The 15,785-nt window shown below is 37.8% G+C and overlaps 1 protein-coding gene across 4 annotated transcripts in view; it reads left to right on the top strand.

The window, feature by feature from the left end:
• SLIT2 (slit guidance ligand 2) overlaps positions 1 to 15,785 on the top strand; it is a 396,011-nt gene that overhangs the window by 298,011 nt on the left and 82,215 nt on the right. For all 4 annotated transcript variants that reach the window (XM_075930668.2, XM_075930669.2, XM_075930670.2 and 1 more), the window contains exons 16-18: positions 6,922 to 6,996; positions 12,188 to 12,331; positions 15,144 to 15,287. In XM_075930668.2, coding sequence (XP_075786783.1) covers positions 6,922 to 6,996; positions 12,188 to 12,331; positions 15,144 to 15,287 — 363 coding nt within the window. The remainder of the gene's footprint in view (positions 1 to 6,921; positions 6,997 to 12,187; positions 12,332 to 15,143; positions 15,288 to 15,785) is intronic.

Raw genomic sequence — 15,785 nt, forward strand, 5'->3', positions numbered from 1 at the left:
GCATTTAAGCTCACAAAAAAGATATCAAGTTATTTTGACAGAAAATATTTCCAGAACACTACACCTTTCCATGTAGGACCCAATTTTGACAATTAGCAAGAAAACAGAAACAGCAGAAAAGATCCAGGCAACTCAGATTCTGAGGCTCAGCTCTGCTGGGAATCCTGTAATAATCAAAAAAGGTTGATGCTTTGTCAGGTCTGCTACAAAGAGGATGATATCCAGGATTGAGTGTTTTATTAAGGTTATGGGAGAAAACAATACAGTGTGGCAATCACTACTACTTTTCAGCAGAAATGAATTGGGAAGCAACATTTATCTCTGCATCTTAAGGATTGTACAGCTGATGAAAGATACCACATCAGTCTCCTCAAGCTCAAGGATGGGTCTAAAGTCATGCTATCTATCAGTGAGTGGCCTTCTCCCACTCATCCCTTTCTTTTCTCAGAGATGGCAGCCCTACTAGCAGCCCCTCAGCTCCATGTCCCCTCTTTCTTACTCACTCTTAAGTGGCTTTTGTAAATGCTCTAATAGGGTCTGGTTTATTAACTGAAAGTTTTAAAAAAATTAACATAAAAGTCTTCCTTCCAGCACAGTTCCAGACTTCCTTGATGTCTCAGGGTTTTCCCTACTTTTTCCTCTCTGCTCTTCCTAGCTGGAGCTCAGCCCTCTGACTCTAGCTTCCAGGTCCCAATCCTTCTTCCAGAAAGGGGTCCCTGCTTTATTAAATTAACAGATATTCACATCATAGTTTTCAAGTCCATACATTCACCCAGGCTTTCCCTGCCTGTTGTCTCCCTAAGCAGATTTCACGTTTCTGTCCTGGAGCCTACTCACTCCCAGCAATCTCAGTACTCCCTTCTGTTCTTCCTGAGAACTCCTTGGCTACGTCTAGACTGGCATGATTTTCCGGAAATGCTTTTCACGGAAAAGTTTTCCGTTAAAAGCATTTTTGGAAAAGCGCATCTAGATTGGCAGGACGCTTTTCCGCAAAAGCACTTTTTGCGGAAAAGCGTCCGTGGCCAATCTAGATGCGCTTTTCCGCAAAAAAGCTCCGATCGCCATTTTCGCGATCAGGGCTTTTTTGTGGAAAACAAATCTCTGCTGTCTACACTGGCCCTTTTGCGCAAAAGTTTTTCCGAAAAAGACTTTTGCCCGAACGGGAGCAGCATAGTATTTCTGCAGAAGCACTGACAATCTTACATGAGATCGTCAGTGCTTTTGCGGAAATTCAAGTGGCCAGTGTAGACAGCTGGCAAGTTTTTACGGAAAAGCGGCCAGTCTAGAGACAGCCCTTAATAAACTGTCTCTGCAGCTTCTTGCTGCTTTTAAAGAAGAACCAGGTGATTCCTACTCAGGTGTTCAGGTTTGGCTGGATTCAGGCCGCTAACTCTGAAGGGCATGGCTATGCTGTAATTTAAAAAATCATAGCACTGAATCTCAGAGCCCAGGTCTGTTGACTTGGCCTCACAGGGCTTAGGGGTGGGATAAATATTTCAGGCTATATGTTCAGGCTTGGGCTGGGCCCTGGGCTCACCCCCCTTGCAAGGCTTTAAAATTGAGACTCCATCCCCAGCATCTATACTGTACTTTTTAGCCCTATGAGCCCAATTCTTCTGACCTCTGTCAGCTGCAGCCATGCTGTGGATTTTTTATTGCAGTGCAGATGAACCCTACGATGCAATATCCTTTAAAAAAAAGGATGAAAAAAAGTTTTATCAACTGTCCTTTATACTCACCAACACCTCTGCAGTTATGGATAATTATCAAGCAGCGGGGAACAAGTAGCTTGTCCATAGCCACAGAGATGAGAGAGATGTTTTCTTGGGTAAAATTTCTCCCACTTGCTATTTGGCTACGCAAGTACCAGAATTGAACTGGCTCAACAGTTAGGATTTCAATAAGAAAATATTTCTCCAGATTAGTTCAGGAATAGCTAGAACTCACATGACTAATACAGCCAGGGTAGAGGCATAATTGCTCTGATCATAGTCAGAATCAGAACCAAGCATTGCTCTGATCATTCCTTTTTTGTATTTGGTCCAAAGTCCTTTGGAAAATAAAGGCAGAGGAGCTGGTCATGCAGTATCTGTTTAAAAAAAAATTAATGGAGATTACCTATCTCCTAAAGCTGAAAGGGACCTTGAAGGTCATTGAGTCCAGTACCCTGCCTTCACAGCAGGACCAAGTACTATCCCTGACAAACTTTTGCCCCAAATCCCTAAACAGCCTCCACAAGGATTAAACTCACAATCCTAGGTTTAGCAGGCAAATGCTCAAATCACTGAGCTATCCCTCCCTCTGTGTGCTCTGGCACACAGTCTAACGAGCTCTGTAAGGCATCCCGGGAGTAAGATACTTTGCTGATGACAGTCTGACAGGTGGGACAACTCACAAGGACCTTGACAAATCCAGGAGAAGAACCTCACTCTAAATGGAACAAAATATCAGTTCTATAAATCCTCTTTCATGGTTTTTGCTATATTTTTTCAGCAACTGGCATAGCACCTGATCCGTATTTGATAGTTGCCATCAAAAGCTTCACAGTACCACAGGGTACGCAGCCTCCAGCAAATGGTTAGCTATTGTGTACAGTTCATTTCGAACTCCACAATAGTGGCCTTGAAGCGAAGGCATACACCGGAGAAGTTCAGACTTGAAAAGCAATACTGTCTAATGTCCTTAGACAGATTGTTGCTTCCTTATCTGCTTTGACAAGCGACCGTGTAATATCTGACTTTCCAGGAACTTGATGGTGGCATCAGCAGACTAGCATACAGTGATTCAGTGACAAACATTGCCAGCATAATTGCAGTTTCTAGGAGAACTCTGACACCAATGGAACAATGGAGAAGGAAGCTCTCATTGAGACTTGGAGCTACAGTCCCCTTTTAGATGTGTGGAATATAATGATCACAGAACACAAACCTCTGGGACAAATATTTAACCATTCAAAATCTTAAGCTGTTCAGTAGATGAGTTTTTCAGCTCCAACCATATACATTCCATGTGATCCATAACCATACAAGTTACAACACTTTAGTCCATGTATCTTGCCTCCTTGAATGTCCACTGAGGATTTTGACATTATTGATGGTAGTGTGCACTAGAGCACCACACATGCAGTATCGAAAGCAATGACACTGTTTGAGCCTCAACTTGCAACAAGAAGAATCTTTGTATTCAACCCATCTTCCTTATACTTCATACAGGAGCATGAAATAACCTAACAACTACCAAGAAACTTCCAAATAGAGTGCGAAATCTTAAAATCATTCCCTAACAGCAAGATCTGACTATGGTTTTTAATAACAATTACCGTACCTATTTATATCTTTTGTAAAGTGCTTTGAGATGTAAAGATGAAAAGCAGTATGTAAGAACTAGGCATTATTATTATTACTGCAAGGTACCAGCTGGGTGATTCTAACATTGCCCCAACTAAGAGCATTGGCCTTTGACTTTAGAGGCCACCGATACCACTGCTGCTTCATGAAGAAGTCTAATTTACAGTTTTTGCACGCAGACTGAGTTCTATTTTCCATGTCAAACATCAATTCCTACTACCAGCCTCTTCAGTGTCAAATTTGCTCAAAGGGGCCTGGCAGAAAAATCTCTCGATTTCTTTTAACCCTTTTCTCTTCCCTATTCCATGACTGTTTCCTGGCTCTTCTGGAATATTCAGGCTTCCTATGGTAGAGCTCACCTCATGAACCTCAGCACATGTCTACAAGCTAGAGTCAGTGAGAATTCCAAGGCATGTGTATCCCCAGGATCTATCAATCTTTCGGTTTACTGCAGCTGAGTCTCACCTGTATCACAGAGGATACTACAGAAAATGCTTACAGTATATTAGAGAGATTCTTCCCTTTCTTCTTGAAGCTGGGCCTCATCCCTTCATACCCCCTCACAGGTTTCTCCAGAGAGTTGAATGGCTGGCATTACAGATGGCTTGTGGTTGCAATGTTAGATAGTTTGTTACCATGTAGGAAATCAGCTCTTCTATAAGGTTCTACATGTCCTTGGTTAACTTGTTTATTGGTGTAGAAAGAACAGATATAATTAAAAATCCTGTTTCAGACTCTCAGAGGTCACTTTAAAGGTTACTTGGTGTAATCTCAGTCATTGGTGAGTATGCATCAGATTTTCCATTGCTCATTGACTTAATTTGGATTTGTGGACATTTTGCATGTCTTGAAATTCATGTTCTGAGTGTTTCACATTGTTTGGAAAATATTCTACACCTGTCCAGAACAACTGTTCCCATTCCCAATTCAAGGTTATGCAGGATTTCAATCAACTGTTCAAACGACTATATTACCAGCACTTCAGATTGATAACCTCATTACGCGTCCTCTGGCTATCCTCTAATTCGGCTAGACCCCCCCAGGACCATTATTTGATGTGCTGAAATACCACTGAGCCTACTTTCCTACCATACTGGGTATCCCCCAGTCTTGCTGAGCCAGGTCCGCTGGCTTCCTCCAACATTGACACGTAGATAGAATCAAAGCCTTTTTTTGGTATAATACAGACACTGAGATCATATCAGCTCTGGGAAGGCTCAGCCAAAGGGGCTTGTCACAGCACCTCAATGGGACCTAGAACCCAGATAAATCTGTCTTACTGTGTGTCAGGTCTTATATAAGGTAAGCTTGTTTTCAGGGCAACAATAGCTACACAGATTCCTCAGGTAACAATTACTTACATTGAGTTTATTAATAAACAAAAGTGATTTATTAAATATAAAAGGTAGGATTTAAGCATTGATAAGGGACAGCAGAACAATGTAGGTTACTAAACAAAATGAAACAAAACATGCAGGCTAAGCTTATACACTAAGAAATTTGTTATATATTATATCTTACCTTCAGAGTTATTCTGAAACTTTTTTCACAGACTGAAAAGCTTCCCAGCCTTGGCTCAGTCTTTCTCCTCTGTTCAGTATTAGAATTTCCACACAGCTATCTTGGGTAGTAAAAAGGAGGGTCCTGATGACAGGCAGCAGCTCCTATTGTTTGGCTTCTCATCTTTATATATGTATTTTGCCCAAGGTGGGACTTCTTTGTGTTAAGTTTAAACATTTTCTCACAGTACAGTACCATGGTAGGTCTCAACATAGGTGATATGGCCACATGTCTTAGTAAGACCAATCTTAACCCCTCCTCCCAGGCTTACAGGAAAAACAAGTATATTCGCAGATCACTGTCCTGACTATTGAGCCATTAAGTTCCTTGAGCACTATTAATGGCATTCATTTAGCATGACTGTGTTAGCAACACAGGTTTATACTTCATATTTCCAACTTCAAATATAGGAATGATACCATGCATACAAATGGGAAAATCATATTCAGTAGATTGGAACTTTTCCAGTGATATATTACATGAGGTATTTTGCATAAAGCATATTCCAGTGATGTCATATTCATATTCAGAAACATATTTTACTATAGCATATGGAATGCCCTGTGACAGGTGTATGAACTAGCAGCTGTTGCTTCATTCCCTTTCTCACCTTCTTTCTCAACAAGATCACCCTGAGAAGTATTTCCAGTTTTAGACCCATGTTAGATTTAGAGTTCCATGGTGATTCAGAAATTGATCTCCTGTGGTTTGCTCCTAGTCTCAAACCCCTAAATAGAAGGTTAGACGCAGTCCCTGAATGGGATAAAGAAAGTAAAATGTTAGCTTCCTAAACCTGAAAAGTCTAGATTTTTGGATTTTTTTTTAAGAAGCCTAAGAAAGGAAAAGGGCCTTTTGTGCATTAGCTGTTTGGATCGATGCATACCATATTGAAGTATGAAAGTTGGCTCAAGATAACAGGTTCTCAAAGTTCAGGCCGCAGTCTGATAAAGGGGCTTTGGTTTCTGAGCCAGAGAATGATTCTCTTAAGAGTTTTCAAGCAGCCATCTGCAGCTCATTACCTACCTTGCTGGAGCACTACAGAGTAGCTTTTGGCGATTTCTCAGACACGGTCGATAGCTAGTATGACCTGGAGTCTGTGTCTATGGCCAAACATGTTGACTTCAGCTAGCAATCATGGGCTTACTCTAGGGCTTAAGAACAGTACTATGTTGTAGAGCCCTTTATTCCCAGTCAGGAAACTGGAAGCCTGAAAGAATAATTTCATTCTTGTAAATGATATTTCTGTGAGAATCTCCAGATGTCTATCAGACTCCACCTAGTATCACTGTAATGACCAGTTTTCAGTTGTTTGTATATATTTCTTATTATTTACAAGTTGTTATGAGTTCATCCCTGGAGTATTTGTGGTGTGTTAACCCTGAGAGGAATAAAACTTCAACAGTGGAAATGTCTCCTTACCTGTGTGAGAAATAGGAACAGCCCTTTCGTTCTGGACCTTGAAAGTCTCTTGAAAAAACGGTTTATAAATGTGACAAGTAATGCCTTCCTGGGTTATGAGGCTGCTCCTGTTTGTTGCCTAATTGAATATTCTTAGTGACTGGATCTTTGTGTGTTCTGCCTATTGCTCCTCATCCTAGTATCAGAGAGGAGAAGGTAGCAAGATTGTATTGATCTTTTCCAGAAGGCAGATTAGGATAGAAGGCATGCCAACATCAGATTCCCTCAATGGACTTTAATGTTAATTTATTATGCATCTTTATTTATCAGTATAAAGAGAGAGGATTAAAATTTAAAACTTTCTTTTATATTTCCCATCAGTATTTATATTTAAAATATGTACATTCTGTTCTTGATCCTCTAATTGAGATTTATGACACCTGTGTACATAGGAATTACAGAATTAGAAGTGGCAGCATATATTGAAATTTTATTGGAGTACTGCAGATATTTTAGCTAAGATATTTGGGGAAAAAAATCTGTTTTAGAAAACAGTCTGTCAAGCCATGTTGGTGTTGGAATAATTTTGTGACTCTCTTGTTGCTGTTTTCTCCAGGAGACTGAATAACAATGAATTCACAGTATTAGAGGCTACTGGGATCTTTAAAAAGCTTCCTCAGCTGCGTAAAATGTAAGTTTATCTTCACTGACCTCTGTTCAAATGGTATATTAGTTCACTGGTGTAATTTTCTATAAACTTTATTAGTTCACATTTGAGAGATTTAGTGTATTCCATTCCAAAATCAAGAGGTGGACGGCAGCATAGGTTTGGCCTAATATTGAAGTTAAATCAGAGTTTTCTGTGGAGCTAGACAGAAACAGTTGCAACTTCTCATGCTGTACAGCTTTGGCACCTTTAGTTTAGTGTTCAGCCAGTTGGTCTGTTGTTCAGCCAGAGCAGAGATCTAGCAATCTAAGCAGTTCCAGCAATCTTTAGTAACTTCCTCTATTACTCCCTAACCATGCTGTTCTGCTTCTTTCAGCACATTCAGGACATGCCTTTGAACTTTTTGCTTCATCAAACTACCATTAGGGGAAAAAATATCAAAACTAAATTATTGGAAATATGGCTTGATAGCTCATCCATGTAAATTAATGCCCACAATTCATATTCCAAGAGAAATTTAGACATTCAACAGTTTCATAAGTCATTTCAGAAGCCAATATAATCTCCCCACACACACTGGAAGAGTCATTTTTTTAAACTTAGCGAAATACAGAAATACTTGTCAGAGAGGAAAGAGAACATGTCACTTTCTTGTAACTATGTTTACTTCAGTCTTTTATTAATGTTTCTTCAAACTACAGACATAAGCACAGAGGATAGGGAATACAATTCTAGCAAATCCATGAAAAATTATGCATTATTCACTATGTATACAAAGAGAGCAATAAAATGAGTATTCTATGTGAAGCTGAAAAGGGCCCTATGTTAGCAATGGCTAAAATTATCACTATTGAGGGTGGTTCAACTTATGTGAAATGAGTTGATATACATAGTCCAGTTCCTACTGGGAGGGTCTCCACAGATGCACACACCCATGAAAACCTGTGTTACACAGTACACATCAGTATTCTTGTAGAAGATTCAGAAAGACCAAAGATCAAATGCCATGTCCAGTCTAACTACTCGCTCACATCTACTTTGTCACTCAGCGTCACAGTTGAGTCATGTTTACATTGCAGTTGAAGATGTAATTGCAGCTTTAATCCAGCAAGCTTGAGTCCCAATATCAGCAAAGCTGCAAGAACATGGACTTTGTATTCAGTCTGCTGAGTGGACTTGTACAGCCCTGTTGAAGTCAGTGCTGTTGTGGCTTCATGCTATTGGCTTTGAGAAGGGAGTTGGATTAGATGACCTACTAAGGTCCTATCCAACCCTAGGCTGTGTCTAGACTACAGGGTTTTTTTTAAAAAAAGTAGCCTTTTTAAGAAAAGTAAGAAAGTAAATCGAAAGAACGCGGCAGTTTTTTCGATCGTGGTAAACCTCATTTTACGAGGAATAATGTCTTTTTTTGAAAGTACTCTGTTGAAAAAAGGTGCTATTGAATGCAAACTGTGCCTTTTCAAAAGAGAGTGTCTAGACTCGCTTTCGAAAAGGTGGCTCACTTTTTCAAAAAATCTGCTTGTAGTCTAGATGCTCTTTTTCGAAAGAGGCTTGTAGTCTAGACGTAGCTGTAGAGTGGAACCCACTTGCATCTGACGAAGTTTGTCCCAGCACACGAAAGTTTATGTCCAAATACATTTATTAGTCTTTAAGGTGCCACGGGGCTCTTCGTTGCTGTTGCTTTGAAACAGACTGACAAGGCAACCCCCTGAAACTTAGCTTAGGTTGGCTATCTAATTTAAAGCAGAGTAGCTTTGTTTAGGATCATAAAGAAGAAGCAAGAGTAAAGAGAAAAATTCAGTATAAAATCAGCATTGCTATTAACACTGCTCCGTAAGTTTCTAATACAGACACTCTATGAACATCAGTCATGGAATGCTCCCTTTACCTCTGTTAGTTGCTAGTGTTTTCTCTGAGCATCTTTCCACTATATATCTTTCTTTACTATATCCATTACCTTATGGATATAGTTTTCAGTCCTCTTCCTTTGCAGAAAGTAAAATGCAGCCAGAACTCAACTTCTGCTCATCTCTCAGGCTTCTGGGGCCAGAGCATAGCACCTTTCTTTGCCACTCAGGTCCTAGCCAGGAACAGATGTGCTCAGCCCCTGCAGCTGTTTCTTTGATTGTCTGCTTCTATGCACTCTCTCTAGTCAGGCCTAGAATGATCCTCATTCACCACTCCTTTCTGGGGGAGGGGAGGGTAGTAGGACCATGACGCCTCCAGAAGGTGGTCTCAGAGGGCCTGGTACACCCATCACAGCCATACGGCATAAACTTATCAAACCAAAGAGCCTGTTTGTTTATCCATTAGTGTCCATGTAATAAGCACTTTTTATATTCACGTTATAAAAGAGTATGAAGAAGAAAAATAGATGAAAATTAGCACCTTAACATCAGAAGGCCACAGTTCAAGTTGATACTAGTTCAGAGCATGAGAGAACCCATGGAAATAAAACATGATGCCATCTACCCCCATTATGTAGATATCATGGATGTATACTTGTTTGTTATGATACCCCAGTTATAAAAGATCAATGCTTGTGTCTATTCCATCTGGAATTCTGGATTTCCATAATTAAGCCTAATAATTAATACTAATCGGTCAAGTCAATCCATTCTCAATTATTTCCTAACAATAACTATAGTAAGCCTGACAACCCAATTATGTATTTTCACCTACTTGTCCCCTTGCCTGTTTTAAACTAATGAGTAACATATCAAGATCAGCCATATACCTGATAATATCATTATTATTTCAAACAGTGGATCAGGAGAAGCAGGGGAAAGGTCATAGATTAGCACATTGGAGGACTAGGGTCTAAGTATTTAATCAAGTTGATGCTCTGTCAATATTAGTAACTGTATATATGAGATAGCACTTTGACTCACTGATGAACTGTGCAAATGTTAAATATTCCTTGCATGATATATACATATTACAGTAATATTTCCACTTTCCATATGAAGAAAGTCAGATGAAACTAAGGAGATTATGGGCCGTACATCAAATCTGCGGAGAATCATGGATTATGGAAAAATAGTTTTAGGTTTCCAGACATGAGCTTTAATCACATGGACCAAATCATATTCTTCATCAAGGGCAAAGTATATTTAAACTAATATTATGCAAGAATTGACTTGACAAAATTCAACTGAAAGCAACAATTTAGGTTTTACCTTTGTCAGATACTGTTACAGATTTTAGCTATAATGAATAATATATTTTCTCTTAAACTGAATAAATAGACCGATGTTTCAAAAAAACCATCAAATTATCTTTTTTCTTCCAAATATCAAATAGCAAAAAAAAGAAATAAGACTTTAGAATAATTTAATATGTTGTTTTGATTATATAGTTGCTTTATAAAAACATTACTTATAACATCACACTGCATATTAATACATATTTGATGTTTAACTAAAATTTAAGTTAAGTATAAATATTGTTACTTGAAGAGAGCAAAATAAAATATTACATAAGTATCACTAAAATCTTTAAAGCTATATGTAAATATTGAAATCAGATACTTTGTAGCAGAATCAAAGTCACTGCTAAAAAAATTTAAGAAACAAGTGGTCCTGTAGCACCTGAGGGTACATTTGCACTATGGAACAAGGTCGAATTAAGATACGCAACTTCAGCTACGTTAATTTTGTGGCTCAAGTCAAAGTAGCTTAACTTGACTTTTCGCATTGTCCACACTGCCCAAAGCAAGACTACTGGCAAGGACCAAAGTGTCTCTCTCAGTTCAAATTAGCATGTTTTAAGTAGATCTGCTAATTCAAACCCTGGAAGATCAACAGCAGCAGCTTCTCTGTAGTGTAGACATACCCTGTAGTGTAGATATATCCTTAGGGCTCATCTAGACTACAGGGAACGGTCGAAAGAAGATATGCATAGTCCACGGGAATTTGCGTATCTTCTTCAGATCGCACTTTTGAAAGCTCTGCTTTCGAAAGTGAAAGTAATTAAAAAGAGTAACTTAAAAAGAATACTTGCGCAAGAGGGCTTATCCCTGAGCGGGAACGTCGGAGTATTTGCACAAGAACCACTGATTTTTGTACGGTACAAAGTCAGTGTTCTAGTGCAAATACTCGCAGCCAGTGTAGACAGGCGGCAAGATTTTGCGCAAAAGAAGCTGCTTTTGTGCAAAATCTTGCCAGTCTAGACACAGCCTATCAGTCTTCTAGGGTTTGAATTAGCAGGTCTAGTTAAAACACCTAATTCAAACTGAGCGGGGTGTTCCAGTCGGTGCTGGCAGTCCTGATTTCATGAAGAGTAAGGGAAGTCAAAGGGAGAGTATTTTCCCTTCAGTTTCCTGCAGTGTAGACACTGCCAAAAGCTGAATTAAGCTACTTTGACTTCAGCTATGCAATTAATGTAGCAAAGTTGAGCATCTTAGTTTGACTTTGTCCCATAGTGTAGACATACCCTTAGGTACTACAGGACCACTCATTGTTTTTTAAGTTTTTTTTTTTAAGTTACAGACTAACAGAGCTACCCCTCTGAGACTTTAAAAGTCACTGCTACTCATTTTAAGTCCAGTTTCAACACTATTGCAAACAATGATGCAAAATTTTTTTCAGATTTTCTTCCCATATTTTAGAAATGTTCTGCACAAGAGGTAGAGCCAAAAGCATGCCTCTTGTTGGTTTAAAAATTCATCACCCTTTTTAGTGGCAGTATAAATCATTAATATTTCATTTACTTGTATTTCATTTACTTGTCATCATTTATGCTACTTAATTAATTTTTGTATCTCTCTCATCTTAGAAACTGAAACTAAATTAGTTAATTTAAGTTATGTTTTTCAGGCACTAGCATTACACTGTTGATTGGATTCAAAACACCGCAATCAATGAACGCTTTAAAATACTGTATTAGTATCTTTTGAAATTTTTATGAAAACATTTTCTTATATTGTGTAGGCACTGATAGAAAATCTGATATTCTTTCAATGGGCATTATGTACCAAACTTCCTTTGAAAATCCCAATCAGTATTGTTATGATTCTATTGAAATTTGCTTTGCAGTACTAAAATATGGTTATATGGTTATTTTTACTCTTTGATTTATTTTCTAGTCTTACATAGTAACATCTTATAGTTATTTAAAGCTTTCTGTTATAGCCTGCTGTTTCTTCAACTGTTAATTAGCCTACAATATTAAAAATATTTTTTCTCTAATTCTTTTTTTGGGGAATGTAAAATAGAAATCTGAGCAATAACAAGATCACAGATATTGAAGAAGGAGCATTCGAAGGAGCATCTGGTGTGAATGAACTGTTGCTCACCAGTAACCGTTTGGAGGCTATTCGACACAAGATGTTTAAAGGATTAGAAAGTCTCAAAACTTTGTAAGTCTACCCAAGTGGGTGTTTTTCTTCCCCTTGTGTGCCAGATCTCTACTCAACATAAATTCCTACTTTTTTTGTAACCTTCATTTTGAAGAAAAAACTATGGCACACAGAAGCATGTCCTAGCTCTTATTTTCATTTTACACCAAGCATTTCCATTCATAGTGTGAATTCATTGACTTTGGGCCTGGCCTAGTTGAAATTCATTTGTGTGGCTTCTTGTCCACAGAAACTGTATATGCAGCTGCTGAGGCTGCTCCTGATTCTGTGAGTGGATGAAAATATACCCCTTATAGCCATGGAATTGTGCATTCTGCACTGCCACATCTTTAGTATAGAAGTTTGATTTTGTCCAGGTTAATTGTTGTTGGGAATTACACCAAAGGAAGGGGAAAGATTCATTATTATGCCCTTACCTCAATCTCTCTACATTCTGGATTACTCCTCAACTCTTTGGGGCTTCTCTTGCACACTAAACTTTCTAATCAACAGATCCACCTTTAGTGGTCTGGGCTCTGTAGCAGAGAAAGATGCAGATATTTTTTTATTATATCGCACCTAATATTTTAAGCTTTATTTAATTTTAGGTTTATTTTTATTTCAAACTTTTGATATTGTGACTTGCTGTTATTGTGAATCTAAGTAGGAAAATAATTCTAGGGTTTATTGACAAACAAGCACAAAACCAGCAATACCTGAAACTGCATTGATCCTATAATATTTTTGAGAGAAATATTTCTTTCCCAAGGTTATTTTTCTTTTTAATATTCTAAACTTTCTACTAATTTTTAGACAGAAGTGCCCAGACTTTTCTGCTTGTACCCCCTCTTCACCAGTAATAAATTGTGTCTATCTGCACCTCAGAGTTCTGGGATCACTATATTAGAAACACATTGGTTTCTGTAGTTGAGATTTGTTGAGCATGTTAAGAGTGCTTTAATTTAGGTGCAGGGACTGTGTATGCTTGGGCTGGGACTGCAGCCTCTGGTTTGAAATGGTTTCATCATATCCTGGATTTAGAATTTGGTTCAGTGGCTCTCAACACCCCCGCTATATAAATTGTTCCAGCATTCCTATTTACAATATGTTAATGAACAAAAGTATGGACTGTGAAATGTCACCAGAATATATAAAAATTGTAACAAATAATCATGTCAATATTTAGATTGTAAAAGTAGTTGTATTATAGCAAAAAGAGCTATCACAGTTCCTAACCAGTATCTTCACATGAGCTGTAACATTATTGAAATATTCACATAGCTAAAACACTAACATTTTAGTGAGTTTTCATTACAATAAATAGTGTTCAAAATATGCCTTGCTTTAGTTTTTCTATTGTTCTGTAATAAACTCAAAAAGTAATAGCAAAATATTTTTAAGGACATCAGAAGCAGGGCTAAACAACCAGAAGGGCCTTTGGACGATTGAGATGCTAAAGGAGCACTCAACGATGATAAAGTCATTTCAGAGAAGCTGAATGAATTCTTTCCTTAAGTCTTTATGTCTGAGGATATTGGGGAAGATTGCCAAACCTGAGTCATTCTTTTTAGGTGACAAATTTGAAGAATTGTCCCAAACTGAGGTGTCATTAGAGGAGGTTTTGGAACAAAATGATAAATTTAACAGTAACAAATCACCGGGACCAGATGGCATTCACCCATGGCATTCACCCAAGAGTTCTGAAAGAACTCAAATGGGAAATTATGGAACTATTAACTGTGGTTTATAACTTATCCTTTAAATCACCTTCTGTACCTAATGACTGGAAGATAGCTAACATAGCCAATATTTAAAAAGTGCTCTAGAGGTGATCCTGACAATTGCAGACCAATAAGTCTAATGTCAGTACCAGGCAAATTAGTTGAAACTATAGTAAAGAATAAAATTGTTGCATAGATGAACATATTTTTTGTTGTGGGAAAGTCAACATGGTTTCTGTAAAAAGAAATCATACTTTACTAATCTGCAGGAATTATTTGAGGGAGTCAACAAACATGTGGACAAGGGGGATCCAGTAGATATGGCATACTTAGATTTCCAGAAAGGCCCCTCACCAAAGGCTCTTCAGTAAAGTAAGTTATCATGGGATTAGAGGGAAGGTCTTTCATGAATTGATAATTGATTAAAAGACAAGAAACAAAAGGCAGGAATAAATGGTCAGTTTTCAGAATGGAGAGAAGTAACTAGTCCTCCAAGAATCCATACTGGAACCAATCTTATTCAGTCTATTTATAAATGATATGCAGAAAGGGGTAAACAGTGAGATGGCAAAATCTGTAGATGATACCAAACTGCTCAAGATAGTTAAGACCAAAGCAGACTGTGAATAGCTTCAAAAAGATCTCACCAAACTAAGTGATTAGGCAACAAAATAGCAAATGAAATTTAATGTTTAATAAATGTACAGTAAAGCACATTGGAAAAAATAATCCCAACTATACGTACATTATGATGGGGCTAATTTAGCTACAACTACTCAAGAGAGAGATCTTGGAGTCATTGTGTATAGGTCTCTGAAAACATCCACTCTGTGTGCAGCAGCAGTCAAAAAAACAAATAGAATGTTGGGAATCATTAAAAAGGGGATAGGTCTACCATAACCATTTTATCTAAACATCTTTCTACAGTTTATTACGCTTACTTACCATTTACTAAATTTCATCATATAATGCATTTAATGTATGAAGGTTTTCTTAAACATTAACCATGCTGATATTCAATATAGTTAAACATTTCAGAAAATAGAGAGAGAGTGTGAGTGAGTATGGTAGATCTTCTTTAAAGTAATAAACGTTAATCCTTTCTTTTTCAGGATGCTAAGGAGCAATCGTATAAGCTGTATAGGCAATGATAGTTTCACAGGATTGAGTTCTGTCCGTTTGCTCTCCTTATATGATAACCAAATTACTACAGTTGCTCCAGGTGCCTTTGATACTCTCCATTCACTCTCTACATTGTAAGTTATGTTATATTTTTAGCTTTTCCAGGACTTGAAGCCACTCACTAGTTTATAACATTTGTATTTGTTCTTGCATTGTATGTTAAGATTCCACTAAAGAAAAATGCAACAGAATATCAGAAAGTCTCTGTCCTGGGCCATTTTGAAGTACAATGCCTGTATTCACATACAAATGTTAATTCAGGCAAAGTTTTTTAACACTTACTGACAGTGTTCCTTGATATGGACATTGATATCTTTAATGTCTCAGAACTGCATTATTTAATATTTTTCATGAATGACCTTGGTACAAAAAGTAGAAGTGTGTTAATGAAATTTGCCTGTGACAGAAGTTTAGAGGCATTGCCAATACAAAGGAGGAGCAAAATATCATAAAGAAAGAATTTGATGTCCTAGAGAAATTAATAACAAGAATTTCTGCTATAAACTGTAGGTTAATCAGTTGGAAACGAGAGTGAGAGAGAGAAAGCTCTAGGTGAATTAGTCAGGCTCAGG

Source organism: Pelodiscus sinensis, chromosome 4 (assembly GCF_052426305.1).
Source record: "Pelodiscus sinensis isolate ZL-2025 chromosome 4, ASM5242630v1, whole genome shotgun sequence".
NCBI lineage: Eukaryota > Metazoa > Chordata > Testudines > Trionychidae > Pelodiscus > Pelodiscus sinensis.